We start from the raw sequence: 14,714 nt of genomic DNA on the forward strand, positions 1-14,714 counted from the left end.
AGATCAGGGTTGACAGATATGTTTGAATAACCTTTTATTTTTCAGATACTTAAGTAAGTACCTACTCATTTTGATCGTATTTTAGTTTTTACATTTCAAAAAATAATTCATGTGGCAGCTTATTTAGAATTTGACACTCTTTCTCCACTCTTTGTCTTGCCCATACTTACATACATACATATGGTCACGTCTATATCCCTTGCGGGGTAGACAGAGCCAACAGTCTTGAAAGGACTGAATGGCCACGTTCAGCTATTTGGCTTAATGATAGAATTGAGATTCAAATAGTACCTAACAGGTTGCTAGCGCATCGCCTAAAACATAATCCCAAGTTTGTAAGCCTATTCCTTGGTCGCCTTTTACGACATCCATGGGAAAGAGATGGAGTGGTCCTATTCTTTTTTTCATTGGTGATGGGAACCACACGGTCTTGTCCATGAATATCGACTAAGAGAATTTTAGGCACATCATCTAGTGGAAGTGGAAGCTTTTCCAAGGAAAGAATGCTTCTGGTAGCGAAGAAAAAAAAAGCGCAGCCAACGCAGATTGTAAAAGCCAATTCAGGGATAGGCTAATTCTTCTTTTAAGCGATGGGCTAGCAATCTATCTCAATTTCGTCATTAAGCAATACATTGAGATCTAATTTCGTCATTGAGACACAATTTATTAAGATTGTTTGCTCTGTCTACCTCGTAAGGGATAAAAGCCTACATAATGCTATACGTTTATAATACAATAGAATCTACTTAGGGATTTTAGAGCTTTGCTTTGCTTTAATACTTCACTGAGACTAACTTATACAACCACCTACAACACTGTAAGTAACAGATGTAAAAAACTGATTGGGTAAAACTATAAGTTAAATGTAAAAAAAAATGAATTATGATTAGGTAGGATAAAGTTAGGATACTCTATTCACATCCACCAAACTTCCGTATTTATCTTAAGTGAAGAAGCTTAACAACTAAATAAATACCAACATATTCTACACCGCTTCGAATATGTACTTACCGCTTTATATGTAACTATCAGTAATCGTTTTTGAGTAGGTACCTATAGTAATTTAGCTCTTGACCGTATTATGATAGGTACTTATTTAAAAAAGTAAAATGACTAAATCTCCCTTATAGGCGGTTCTGTGGCTTTTCTTTATTAGTCTACTAGCGACCCGCCCCGGCTTCGCACGGGTGCAAAATTATAAATATTATTATACATAAAAACCTTCCTCTAGAATCACTCTACCTGTTACAAAAAACCGCATCAAAATCCGTTGCGTAATTTTAAAGATTTAAGCATACAGACAAACAGACTAAAATAGCGACTTTGTTTTATACTATGTAGTGATTACTTATTTTCAGTTATGGCTAATATTTTTTAAGGCAACTATCTCGTGTGTTATGATGTGAAAGTGTTTTGTATGTCTTATGGAGAAGGATATAAAGTAATTTTTAGTTTCATTGAAAAATATGAAACGGACTTATAACCGATAAATTTACCACTTTAACGAGACCTAATCTTTAAAGAATAACGTTTCTACAGGAATTAACATATGGAAAGGTGTCTAACAAGCAATTACCTATTTGTTGTGTAAGCCTTGCTAAGATTACTTAATAACCACTAAGTATGACGTAGATAAAAGAAACATTTCTTATTTAACTGTTATGTTTATTATCATACTATTTCAATGGGAAGCCCCAAAATAAATATAAAACATTCGTTAAATTTTGTTAAAAAATCGAAGACTGAATGCATATACACAATAATAATATATACATGGACACTCACCATGTGATTTTTCATTGAGATCCAGCCCATCTTGGCACGGTACTTTATTTTTCTTTTATTATCCGTGATTAGAGCCTTTACTTCCACGGTTTATTCAGAAATCGGACGGAAATACACGATTTATCAGTTTTCAGCTATTTTGAAAGCTGAAAAGATCTTAGCGACACGAATACGAGGTTATGTCGGTCCACGAGAACTCCTCTCGCACTGAGGTGGGAGGCTGTGCGCAATGCGACACTGCTCACATCAAAACATTAAATTTATTGTCGGTGCAACATAAATATTGAATGCCCCATTTGAGGCTATGCATTAATATTTGATATACTAAAAATATGTTTGGTACGAAATAAATGATATGGGCTATTTTATATGGTAAATTATTTTTCTAGATAAATTGTGACTAAAAAATACTGTAAATGTTAATTTGCTATGAAATATCATGAATAAGATGGCTATGCATTTGCGCAACCAGTGAGAAAACTACCAACTACATAAGTTTTTAGCAGTGAATCATGCTTTGACATACCTTCAACACTCCGGTAAGTAACTATTTTGAAAAGAGAACGGAGGGAATATTCAAAACTATTGATTTGGGTTGAGACGTCTACTTCGCATGTGCAGAATAGCCGTGTCGAATAGAAACAGCTCTCCACCAATAAGAGCGGTTGTCTTGGAGTGGATAATCACAGGTGTTGTTTACATACACTCAAAAGAAGAGCGCCTCGTTTCTATACAAGTTCAAGGTGTCATCTACATCCACTAGAACAATTCGTTTCACACGGGTAGGTGTCACATACATACATTTATACCTACATAGGTATATTCCTGTGTACATTTAGTAAATGTTCGTTAGTTTGTTGGGAGGTAATTGAGTTCATTTAATATTTATAGGTACTATTTTAAGTAAATTAATTATTAAAGAAAACATAAATTAGATACTCTTTTTTTGGGATATTGTGATCTAGAGAAACAATCCGTACATGTTTTTATAAATTTATTTTAGTATTTCAGAAAGATTTTTAATAAACTTTAAGGTACCATACCTACCTATCTTCTTGAAAACTTGTGTTGTATACCTAGGGAGGTAAGTAGACCTGCACAGACTATCCATATATTTTGTGTGATTAATTTTTAATCCACAGAAAATTAAGTAGGTATTATCTTGTTTGTACACGTTGCAGTACTGAAAAGTCAAAACTAACTTACCTGAGCTCTTACGGCCGCAAGATGGAGCTGTGTGGCCCTGTAGTCGTACTTCTTGATAGATATCTCCTCCTGCACAATAACATTGCATTGTTATCCCAAGAAATATTACAGAATATTCTACTTTTATGGCGACATAAAAATAATATCTTGTATTGTAATTTATACAATATCCGCCATCATAGCCCCGTCATAAACATTTTTTCAATTATTTTATTAACCTTGGTGACAATCCCTACCTATGAATACCTATATGTTAGATACTTTTGTTAAGGAACTTATTTTTTTCCTTAATTTTAAATTGTGTTAAGAAGTATAAAGAACCTAAACAGTAACCGTGGCAAGTGAAAAGACGTTTCTGCCTACCCCTTTGAGGATGACGGGTGGTTTTAAGTACCTATATATATTGCGTAGAGTTGTATATTATTTTGTTCAAAGGCCACAGATAGATGGCTCTTCAGATCGCAGTAGAATATAAGCATTGAACAAAGTATTGCGTAACTGCTCAAGCTCTACCTAGATGTCGCTATTTGCTTCGTAAATAACCGTTTAAGCTGTTAATTCTGGTACTATGTAGGTACAGTTTATATCTATAGTAGAGGCATTATTCTTTTTCAGTTGCTAATATTTTTGTAGTAGAATTAGACATGCGTCATTTGTACCGTTACTTTGGACTACTTCATCTCCCATGGATGTTGTAAAAGACGGCTAAGGGAATAAGAGCACATTCAAACTGCCGAGAACAACACGAAAAAAAAAATTCGTTATTGTAATAAAAAAAGCTTTTGTATTATTTTAAAACATACTAGTGTTCTATGCTATATTTATTCGCATATTCTGAAAAGATTATTCTACTTTTCTCATTAAAATCTCCAAAACCGTAGTTGGAAATAATCGAAGTAGGTAGATACCTTTCTACGATAAAACTCTTTTTGATGTAACGATACAAATAAAATTCGTAAATTAGTGGTAGTCATTGATTCCGATTGAAAGGATACTTAGTTTATTTGAGTACCCATAGCAGACCAGGCGGAAAACTTTAATGATGCTGGCCCGGTAAACGTTGCTTGCGTTTTGAAACTAAAAATTTGAATTTTACGTAATTTTACGTAAACTTCGACGAAATGTTTCGAACTTTTGATATGTTCGATACATTATCATAAATAAATGAATATATACAGGACATATCATATTAACTTAAAAACATACGTTAGTATCGAAATTTCGAGAAAATTAATAGAGTTTGTAATAATATATTTATTCGTTAGAGCCAATATGGGGCGAACGTGTGTAAGTATTTTTATTAATTGAGGGGAGTAAGGTTTGTAAAATTATTTGCGACCCCTTACACTACCTATGTTATCTAAATGGCTTTGTTTTTCTGGTTCGCACCGAGTGCAGCATCGCAATCGTAACAAAATAGACTAAGCAAAAATGCGTAATATATATAAAAAATATATATTGTAATGGAAATAATAATTCGCATTATTATTTCCATTACAATATATATTTATTTTACTTAAAAGTAAAATATTGTATAATATAAATAACGTTTTCAATTTAGTATTAGATTTGATGACGAAGTAATATTAAATTACCTAATGTCTTTGAATAGTCTGGTAAAATAGTTCAAACAATGTGCTTTTTTCGCGTGACTCGTAATTAATTCTTTCACGCGATCTATTTTACACACCCGCACTAATCCTTGTCACAAATTCTTTGGCCTGGAAAGCGGCGTGTCATATCCACTATGTGGAAAGTATTCAGTTTGCTATCAAGTTACAGTTAATAGGTTAAAATGGGATTGAGCGGTTCACATATACACCTGTGGTTTTAGAAAGTGCTTTGCATTTCTCTTTTTTTCAGAATAATTGCCTACCAGTTAATTAGAGCATCCTAATTTGTTTTTGCTAGATTTAAACGCAATTATTTACATATATTATAAATGAAAAAGAGTTGTATATTAATAGCTTTGTTTGTAACAAATTTCTGGACCTATTTTGACTAAATTTGGCACAGAGATTACAGTAGAACTTTGGGAGAGACTTTTTTTCTGGAAATTCTCACGGAAGCCAAGACACCGTTGGATTTCCACAGAAAAGCATTTTCTTAGTAATGAGACAAAAAACAGTCTAGTATGGAAACAAAAAGTTACAAATCTTTCTTAAATTTATCTCTGGAAGCGAAGGAATAAAACAAGGATAAGAACTTCTAAATAGGAGATAACTTGTTTCAGACAAGTATAAGGGAAGATTCTACGTTGGACAAGCTAAAGCTTTGCTCCTGAAAGAATATTTTTTTTTATATCTTAGAAACGTAAAGGATTTATCAAGAAACAAGTTAAGTAAGATAGCGCAAGAAAAAAATTAAATATTTTCTAAAGTTCTTAGTGTAGACAATAATTTTATATTAACTCAAAAAACATTTATATGGGAATTCATAATTATATGTAGTAGGTACAAAGGTATATAATAAAGATGGTTTAGCTATTCAACCTCAAAACCCTATCAGTATTTGTTCTCTGGACTAAATAACCTGTCAAGAGCAGATATTTTGCCTCGGATCTAATAGTTTCCCGTCAGGTATAATAACAGGGAAAACAATTTGTCCCTCACTATTTGATAGGTAAGAACATGTATTGAAACTTCAGACAATACTGTCTTGGCTATTCACAACATCCTATTTAATAGGTACGGTCGTACAAGAGTTTGCTCATTAAAGAACTTTAGTCACAAAATTTTCCAACAAATGATTGTATTCACCAGCAATACGAGCATGAACTATGATTATAATATTTTGTGTTCGAAATACAAATAACCAAAATGGTAGAATTCAATAATAAAAAATATTTTCATTTCTTTCACTGTTAAATAAGGTCGAATGAATCTGACTGATACCTTCCGATCAACCTTTAACGCCTCAGTTCAACCAAATCCGATATTATTCTTATTCGATTGACTGACTATGAAAGAGACGTGTTTTTTATTTGACTCACCTGGATCTCGTTGACTTTGTTGTACAAGTTGCTTTCCAAACTGCGATTTTGGACGCGCACTAGTGAATCGAGGCTTTCCTGTAAACGAACCCAAGTTATTCGGGTGGAAGTGAAAAAGGACAGTAGATTACGGTTGCAGTAATAAATAATCTGACCAATATAAGCATACATAAATAAAATTATGTTGGTAGTATGATAAATAAAAAATATATGAGTAGGTGTGATTTTTGTAAGAAAGAACTTTTATTAATAACTAAGTATAATATGCAGTTTGCTTGTTTTTCTTAACTTTGTTGGTGGAGTTAAGGGGGGCGTCCTCCATTCATATCTTGTCTCTGCTATTGTTTTTATTTTTGGCATGTTAACTAATTGACGGATATTGAGTATTTATAAAAAAAAATAATTCTATTAATTTTAAATTCAAAAAGTCATCTAGAACATCTTTTTTATAAATTTTTTTTTTCATATATTTATGGACCATGTTCTACCTGCAACTGCTTTATTTGTATTTCAAGATCCTGTGCATCCTTTCGCAGCTGTTCGTAGCTGAGCCGCGCCTGGGGTCCCATGCGGTCCAGCAAGATCTCGCCACGGAGAACTGGAGGCATGCTTTCCTGTATTAAAAATAAGCCATGAATGTTATCACAAAAATTTTACTATCTTAGGCTTTCTAATGTGATTTGCTATGCTTTGTTGAAAGTATGCAACATATGTTTTGTTGAAAGTATGCAACATGAACAGATATATTTACAGAGGAAATTGCAAATTTTTGCAAATTTTCTCAAGAGCGTATTCTCAATATTTCCAAAACTTTTAACTATTTTGTAATAATCTGTTATTTACATTCGCTCTATATTTCTCATTTTAAACTGGTTAAACTAAGTATATTTTTTTGGAGCAACAGGGTCTTCAATAAAAAGTATACTTCCCAAAACGCGAACAATGTCTTCTGAAAATTCCTTGTCGCCCAAGACATGTTTAACGTTAGACCTACTTCTTTTAAAGTAATAAAGGTAGATACCGCAGGCACATCAAGCGGCGGGTCCTCCGGTTCAGGCGGGTACGGCGGCAGGAACAGTCTCTTCGGTGGTCTCATGGGCGGCTGGTTGTTCAGCAGCGTCCGCGCCAAGTGCGCCAGGTCCGCCGTGCTGGACACCGCTCGTGCTTGAGCGCAGAGCGACTCGTAGCGGCGTAGTTGGGTGTTCGACTATTAAAACGTACAGTAATAGAATAAAGGTGAACATATACTTCTTAAAGAAAACCGCACGGAGTCTACGGAGCCTTCAAATAAATTTTAGACACGGGAAGCTGACAGCATTATTCAATATCGCGTGCAATTTGTCGTGAGTTTTTGCAGTATCTTATTAAATTGTGGCTGGAAGTTTAATACAATCACACACTATTCTTACTCGATAAAAAAATAATTATATGATATACTTTCTTGCCCCCGTGGGATTTTCCAGGAACAATAGTTGCCTATGTTATTCCTGTTATTAAAAATTTTAATTACTATTTAGTCTTCTCTCTTCTTAAATTAATATAGTAGGTAACTTTTCCATGGTTATCCATGGAAAAGTTACTGCATACTGGTTTCAGTAACATTAAAGTATTGTGTAGTAAGCTCCCCTCCACCGGCTGTCTATAGAATTAGGTACAGCATTGTTATCTAGCATTGTTATCATAATTATGACGCTTGGTACACAGTACATTATACGTATTGCAGGCTACAAGTTTAAATTATTATTTAAACTAGCTTGAGGCGCTGCTTATGCCTACTATGAGAGGCGGTAATCTTATAAATCGGCGCCCACAGTCTCCAAAAGGCCATGTTCATTTGTTTGACTTTTTATATTTACTTATTAATTTCAAAGCTACCTTATTTGAGTGGTATTTATTGTTCCTAAGAGACAAACGTTCGGGGCGGGACAAGTAAACAAAGAACAATACGACTTTGACTGTCTTTATTATTTATATTTGCTCCTACTACATTTCCTCGCTGCGTTATAAAATATGAGAAGTGCCGTACGGTTATAAGGAACTTATGTGATACATATGGGCATTCTTCCAAGGACTATAAATTATGATGAAAATATATTTTGTAAATAGGTAAGCAATTTGAAAATATATCTTAGATGTTACAAAATAAAAAATATTTTAAGCAAAAAGCGCGAGCATATATGCAAACAAAATATATTTTTCTGACTTCTTGGTTCCTAGGGTCTATTAAATTTTTTAACCTTGGGGTCGTAGGGTCTATGAAATTTTTCAAAAAGGTTGAAGTCTCGAGAATATGTGTAGTGGGCAGTTTGATGACAGAAACATTGATTGATGCCGCGGGACAAGCTATAGCAGTATATAAAAGTTAATACCTTATCTGTGATGATCTCACCGCCCTGGCAGATAGCGTCGCTGACCGCCGTCGTCACGTCTGTCAGTATTTCTTCAAGTTCCTGTAAATAAAAATATATATTTAACATTGTTATTTACGTAAGGAAAAAGTTATAGGTAGGTACAATGATGATAAGAACACCTTGTATATAGTGCATCTACACGTAGAACTTATAATATTTCTGCCTCTTTCTTAGAGGCAGTCAGTCAATATACTTTCACATTTGTAATCATAATACGGATAAGTACGAGTATATTGCAAAATTGCGATTCGCCTGAAATTATCAGAAGCGAAACTCACCAAGGAAATGCTTGGTAACGTTATGTTCTTAGATTACCTCATGCACTTTGGCCTTTCCTAGCATGCGTAACAATACATGTTTCAAACTAATCGGAGTTAGTTGCATTGCATCGATGGCTTCATTCCATTAGTGAAATCCTTTTGCCCTACGATGCAACAGGAGGGATTTTAGTCCTAACTTGACTTGATCCGTGTAGTTCCCGGCACCAATACAAAAAAGAATAGGACCACTCCATCTCATTCCCATGGATGTCGTAAAAGGCGACTAAGGAATAGGCTTATAAACTTGGGATTCTTTTTTAGGCGATGGGCTAGCAACCTGTCACTATTTGAATCACAATTCTATCATCAAGCCAAATAGCTGTACGTGGCCATTCAGTCTTTTCAAGACTGTTGGCTCTGTCTACCCCGCAAGGGATATAGACGTGACCATATGTATGTATGTATGTATGTTGATTATTTTCAACTATTAACAATATTTATTTTTATCTTATTGCTATCAAGTTTTTATTGGTTTTATGGATACCTTAAAATAAAAAAATAAACATTGAGCCTATTGTCAATACTCAATCTGCACAGAACACTCTCACTTCGTTCATCCTAAAATTATTAAATTCCGCTTGTTATATGGAAAGATGTGGTCTTTGTCTACCCCTCCGGGAAAAAGGCGTGATTTATGTATGTATATTGTAATCATTGGAGAAAAATCTTTATCAAAAGAACAAACGCAAGTAATGTTATTTTTTATAGTCACTACTAAAGCTTGTTAGTTCGGGTTTCAAAATGTATACGAAAATGGATGCCACTTATTTTCGCCGTAACACTATAGTGATTTATTTGTAGCGGTCGGAGATTACGCTCTGTGTCAAGTGGGATTCTTTGGGGACTCATTCAATTTCGTTGTGAACATTTCCTGAGTATTATTTTGTAAAAAAATGAGAAAATAACTTAGTTGAAAAGTCTTTCACTTAGAACATATCTTTCTTGAGACTTTATGCATTGTCAACTTTGTTCTTAGGGTGAAAATTTGACAACAAACATTGGCAATTTATTCATTTATTGCACACAAAATAGTAGCAAATCGTTTAGTTTAGATAAGCATTGGTCCGAATTACATTTGAAAATGCACAACTCACAAAAATTATGCAATCTTTTCTTGTTAAAATGCCCGTCTCTCACTCAGAGATGTCACCACCACATCAAAATTACTTTAACGCTGAGACCCGACATATCTTTATAAGATAAGCAATATTACCATATCGCAATAAAATATTGTATGAAAGAGGTGCCTACAATAAATCAATTTTCATTTGCGGTTTATAAGGCGCTTAGGGACAGCATTCCGTTTTGTTTGTCGGATTTCATTTGAAATCTAGTTTCCAGGTAAAGTTAGATTCGCGTTTTAGCATACAAACCTAGCTCGAAACGTTATTTGTGAACCAACCAGTGGGCAGGTATGAGTTCTCACACATTTATGAAACTTCCTACTGTGAAATTATTAACCACAAAGTTATTTTAATTCCCCAAACGGTATGTTTTTGTTATGAATAATATATTAGGAAAGTATAGCAATTAATTTATTCAAGCGTGAACAATTGTTAACCAAAAGAATAAAATTGTTAACAATGCCAAATTTGATGTTGATTTATTTAAACTTAAAACCAAACTTTCGAAAATTTCAATCATTTGCATATTTAGTATTCCTTCATCGACTTTGTTGTAAGGAGGTATTTTATTCAACCCACATTTTTTTTTTGTTATTTACAGTACTGAATTTATTAAACAAACGTGTTTTTCCACCGAATATTGATTGTACAACCACACTTGAGGGGTAATATAAGGCATAAACCGACATATAGTTAGGTACGGGTATGGCCCATGTGTCAGAATAAATTTTTCCTTTAATTGTAAATACAATCTAGGGTCTCGCCTTCGGGCTTGTTCTCGTAACTAATTCCGGATATAAACTTTTAAGGCAAATTGTGTCGTATTTGCATAGGTTCTCAAAATATTTTTCGCTGTCATCGATAGTTTTTTAAATATTATACTGAATGAAATTTTTGTTGAACACATTTTAGTGCTGAATAAGCATAGCATAGCCGTGTGGTTCCCGGCACCAATACAAAAAAGAATAGGACCACTCCATCTCTTTCCCATGGATGTGACCATATATATGTATGTATGTATAAGCATAAAAAAACAATTATGCACCTGTAAAATAATAGGCAACGTGTGCTTTTGATAACGATCCAACATAGTGTTAGTGGCAGTGTGTTGTAAGGTGTTGAATACACCACCCTATTGGGTTTATTAATAAGGTAGTAAAGTAGAAACAATTACCTGTAGAATAGTAGGCAACGTGTGCTTATGATATTGGTCCAGCATGGCGTTGGTGGCAGTGAGTTGTTGTACGTAGGTGTTGTGAGAGTCGTAGTAGGTCGCCAGGGCGGCCGGACTCGGGTTGCTGCAGTAGTTCAGGAACGCCGTGCGGTAGTCTTGACGAGTCTGAAACGATAATTTTATCGTTAAGTAGTTTGTACTAGTTTTTTTAACTTAATTAATTATCAGTGCCGTGTGGTTCCCAGCACCATTACAAAAAAGAATAGGACCAATCCATCTCTTTCCCACGGATGTCGTAAAAGGCGACTAAGGGATAGGCTTATAAATTTGAGATTCCTCTTTTAGGCGATGGGCTAGCAACCTGTCACTATTTGAATCTCAATTCTATCACTAAGCCAAACACCTGAGCGTGGCCTATTCGTCTTTTCAAGCCTGGTGGCTCTGTCTACCCCGCTAGGGATATAGACGTGATCATATGTATGTATGTATGTATTAATTATCATTATATAATTATTATCAGTATCAAAATATTTGTGTGATACAAAGCATTTTTTTATAATAGGTACTAAACTTATGCCCAGAGTGTCATCAGATGGGATATCAAAATTTCTAGTAGGTATACTCGTGACTTCAAATTTTCTGCAAAGTTTCATCCAAATCATACTATCACAAAAGTTGAATAGTAAGAATAATTTGGATATACAAATTGAAATTTCCCCCTTGGTGTGAAGCAACAGAATATATCTAGAAAGATATAAATCAGATATTTATGAAGTAAAATAACAAATACAGAATTCTATATCGTGGCTGGAAAGCAATGTATCATAATGTTCTTGGCAGACTACGATGCACGACTTGGAATTCAGAATTCTGTAAAGTCACAACTCTAGGAATTTGCAGGATGGGTGTTTAACATATACATTGAAAATAATATAATCTTTTGGAAAAAGACCATGTTTATAGTAAAAGTAATAAAGCATTTGTTTAAATTATTTAAAGTTAAGATTGTAGTTAATCATCGCCAAAACAATTAAGCGAAAGGTTAGCAATAGTATCATTATCCAGCATCGAGCACCTACATGCTGAATGTCGGCTTTCAGTCTTTTCGAGACCGTTTCCTATGTCTATCAGACAGTTGTATGTCCTGTAAGGATTAAAGACGTGATGAATGTATTTAAATAAACCAAAACTTATAATTTATTTTAAAACTCATCAATCTTTGCAGGAAATCTTGCCAGACATATTCTTAACTTGATCTTTTAAATTTAAAATACATTCGTCTTCCCTTCCCAATGTTTCTTAACTCACATTTTAGGACTAGTTAATCTAGTTAATCTGCTGCTTAGGAAAAGTTTACATACAATCATGTATGTATGTACGGGAATTACTCCTTATGAGAACATAGACAATAGTCTTAAAAAAATATCAGGCGAATTACTATGATTTGAACTAAATCATGCAATCAAATCGTTATTCGCTGTTAGCCTTAAAAATATTCTATTGAAGAATCTCGCTCAAGGAGCACTTTGAGCGGATTTATGATTTGTTACCGACGGGATTTCAAGTCCGACGTGAATCACCTTTGACTTTTCCAAAACAAATAAAATATTCTTGACTTATTTTTAAAATTGATTTCCTCTTTGCAATAAAAGACACACACATACATATATATATAAAATTCTCGTGTCACAATGTTTGTCTCCGTACTCCTCTGAAACGGCTTTACCGATTTTAACTAAATTTTGCATGTATATTCTGAGAATCGGCTAACATCTATTTTTCATACCCCTTAGTGATAAGGGTTGTCCACCCTTAACATTTTTTTTAACTAGAAATTACTTACAAATTGTTTATATGGCAAAACAACGTTTCCCGGGACAGCTAGTATATATATATATATATATTTATTTATTATCAAATCGGTTTTGCAAGGGTACGAGTACATTATTAATGAAAAGGACATTTTCCAAATATAACCAATATTTGGAAAATGTCCTTTTAGAAAGTTATAAAAATACTTTTCTATGCACAAGGACAAACAAGGGTAATTATTTTAATGTGGACGCCAATATCTAACTACGAGTATATAGCAAAAAATCTCAATAACGCAAATGTATACATGAACTGAATACATACTTTGTACACACATCATCTTACAAAGGTTTAAACATATAAATCCATTAGTCTCCAGTTAAATATAACGAATTCATTTTACAATGGAAAACTCGATTCTATTGTTAAAACTTCAAAGAAATGGTTTTATATATACGTAGATGTGGGTTAAGATAAGACGAGATCCACCCTGAGGAATTTTATGAGGGTAAGGAAAAAATATAAACAGCTAAGGGTTAATGTTCATCCGTAGGACTTCCATTTGATTTGTTGAATAAACAAGAGCTATTTTTACAAAAGGAAAGATGTTTCGTGTGTTAAGAGATTGTTTGTTGATTTCTTTTAGATCTGAATAAGTCCTATGATGTGGTTGGTCCCCGGCACCAATATAAAGAAGAATAGGACCACTCCATCCCTTTACCATGGATGTCGTAAAAGGCGAGTAAGGTATACGCTTATAAACTTGAGATTCTTCTTTTAAGCGATGGGCTAGCAACCTGTCACTATTAGAATCTCAATTCTATCATTAAGCCTAGACCGCTGGCTCCGTCTACCTCGCAAGGGATATAGACGTGACTATATCTATGTGTGTATGTATGAAATACTTGTTTAGTGTCAATTCTGATTTAATTACCTAACCCTTGACATATTTATAATTCAGGCATATTTACCTAAGTCAATAATGGGGACTTTTAAAAAAAGTGTTAAGCAAAACGTGGACACGTCATTTCTAATTTTAAGGAAATTAGTTTAGGGGTTTTAGGTATATGAGCTACCTTATTCATTAATTCATTTATATAATCATGTCTTTATCAGGGGTAAGCAGAGTCAGCATTCCTGAAACACTGATAGACCACGTTCAGCTGTTAGGCTTAATGATAGAATTGAGATTCAAATAGTATTAATTTATGTATAAAATAGTTTTATGCAAAAGTAAGCTACTGGAAAACAATACTTCGAAAAATATTCTTTAAATTAAACCTTTTTCCCACAGGGGTAGGCAGAAACTACACCTATTTATATTATTAAAAATTTACCTTATTTAGTTGGTCATCTGCTTTTCCAAGTGTAACGTCGCATCCTTCTCTATGTGCGAACAGTTTCCTCGCTTGGACCTTCAAGTGGAAGGTCCTGTCTATGAGAGGGGTCGCCACCAGTCTGTCCAGGGATGTGGCCGCATTGCTGTACCCCAACACGTCAGCTTCCACCTCCTGGAGTAACGTCTCCCAGGTATGGAAAAGAGACGATGGGCAGGTTGCTCTGGAATGGAAAGTGAAGATTATTTTTAAAAAATACTACTCAATTTCTGATATTTAACATAGAATTATGGAGTATGTATTTGAAACTTTAAGAATAACGGATTGGACGTCTGGTATCGCACGCAGTTTTTGCATGTAAAATGTTATGATGACTGATATGATAGTGATCACTGTAATTTGCGACGAAACATTTACCAGTGTTAATCACTTTTACTCATAATCTTATAATAATCCGATTTCTCTGGAAATTACACATATAAACAGATGTCAGATTTATACCCTTCTTTTATGTCGGAGATAAAAATTATTAACTTATTATACAGACAGTATT

General features: G+C 33.9%; 1 protein-coding gene across 1 annotated transcript in view; it reads right to left on the reverse strand.

Moving 5' to 3' along the window:
* LOC106133786 (uncharacterized) overlaps positions 1–14,714 on the reverse strand; it is a 98,471-nt gene that overhangs the window by 34,008 nt on the left and 49,749 nt on the right. The window contains exons 4-10 of the mRNA XM_060944984.1: positions 14,162–14,384; positions 11,013–11,177; positions 8,353–8,433; positions 7,005–7,190; positions 6,472–6,597; positions 5,984–6,061; positions 2,992–3,060 (exon numbers count right to left, since the gene is read on the reverse strand). Coding sequence (XP_060800967.1) covers positions 2,992–3,060; positions 5,984–6,061; positions 6,472–6,597; positions 7,005–7,190; positions 8,353–8,433; positions 11,013–11,177; positions 14,162–14,384 — 928 coding nt within the window. The remainder of the gene's footprint in view (positions 1–2,991; positions 3,061–5,983; positions 6,062–6,471; positions 6,598–7,004; positions 7,191–8,352; positions 8,434–11,012; positions 11,178–14,161; positions 14,385–14,714) is intronic.

This window comes from Amyelois transitella, chromosome 7 (assembly GCF_032362555.1).
Source record: "Amyelois transitella isolate CPQ chromosome 7, ilAmyTran1.1, whole genome shotgun sequence".
Taxonomy (NCBI): domain Eukaryota; kingdom Metazoa; phylum Arthropoda; class Insecta; order Lepidoptera; family Pyralidae; genus Amyelois; species Amyelois transitella.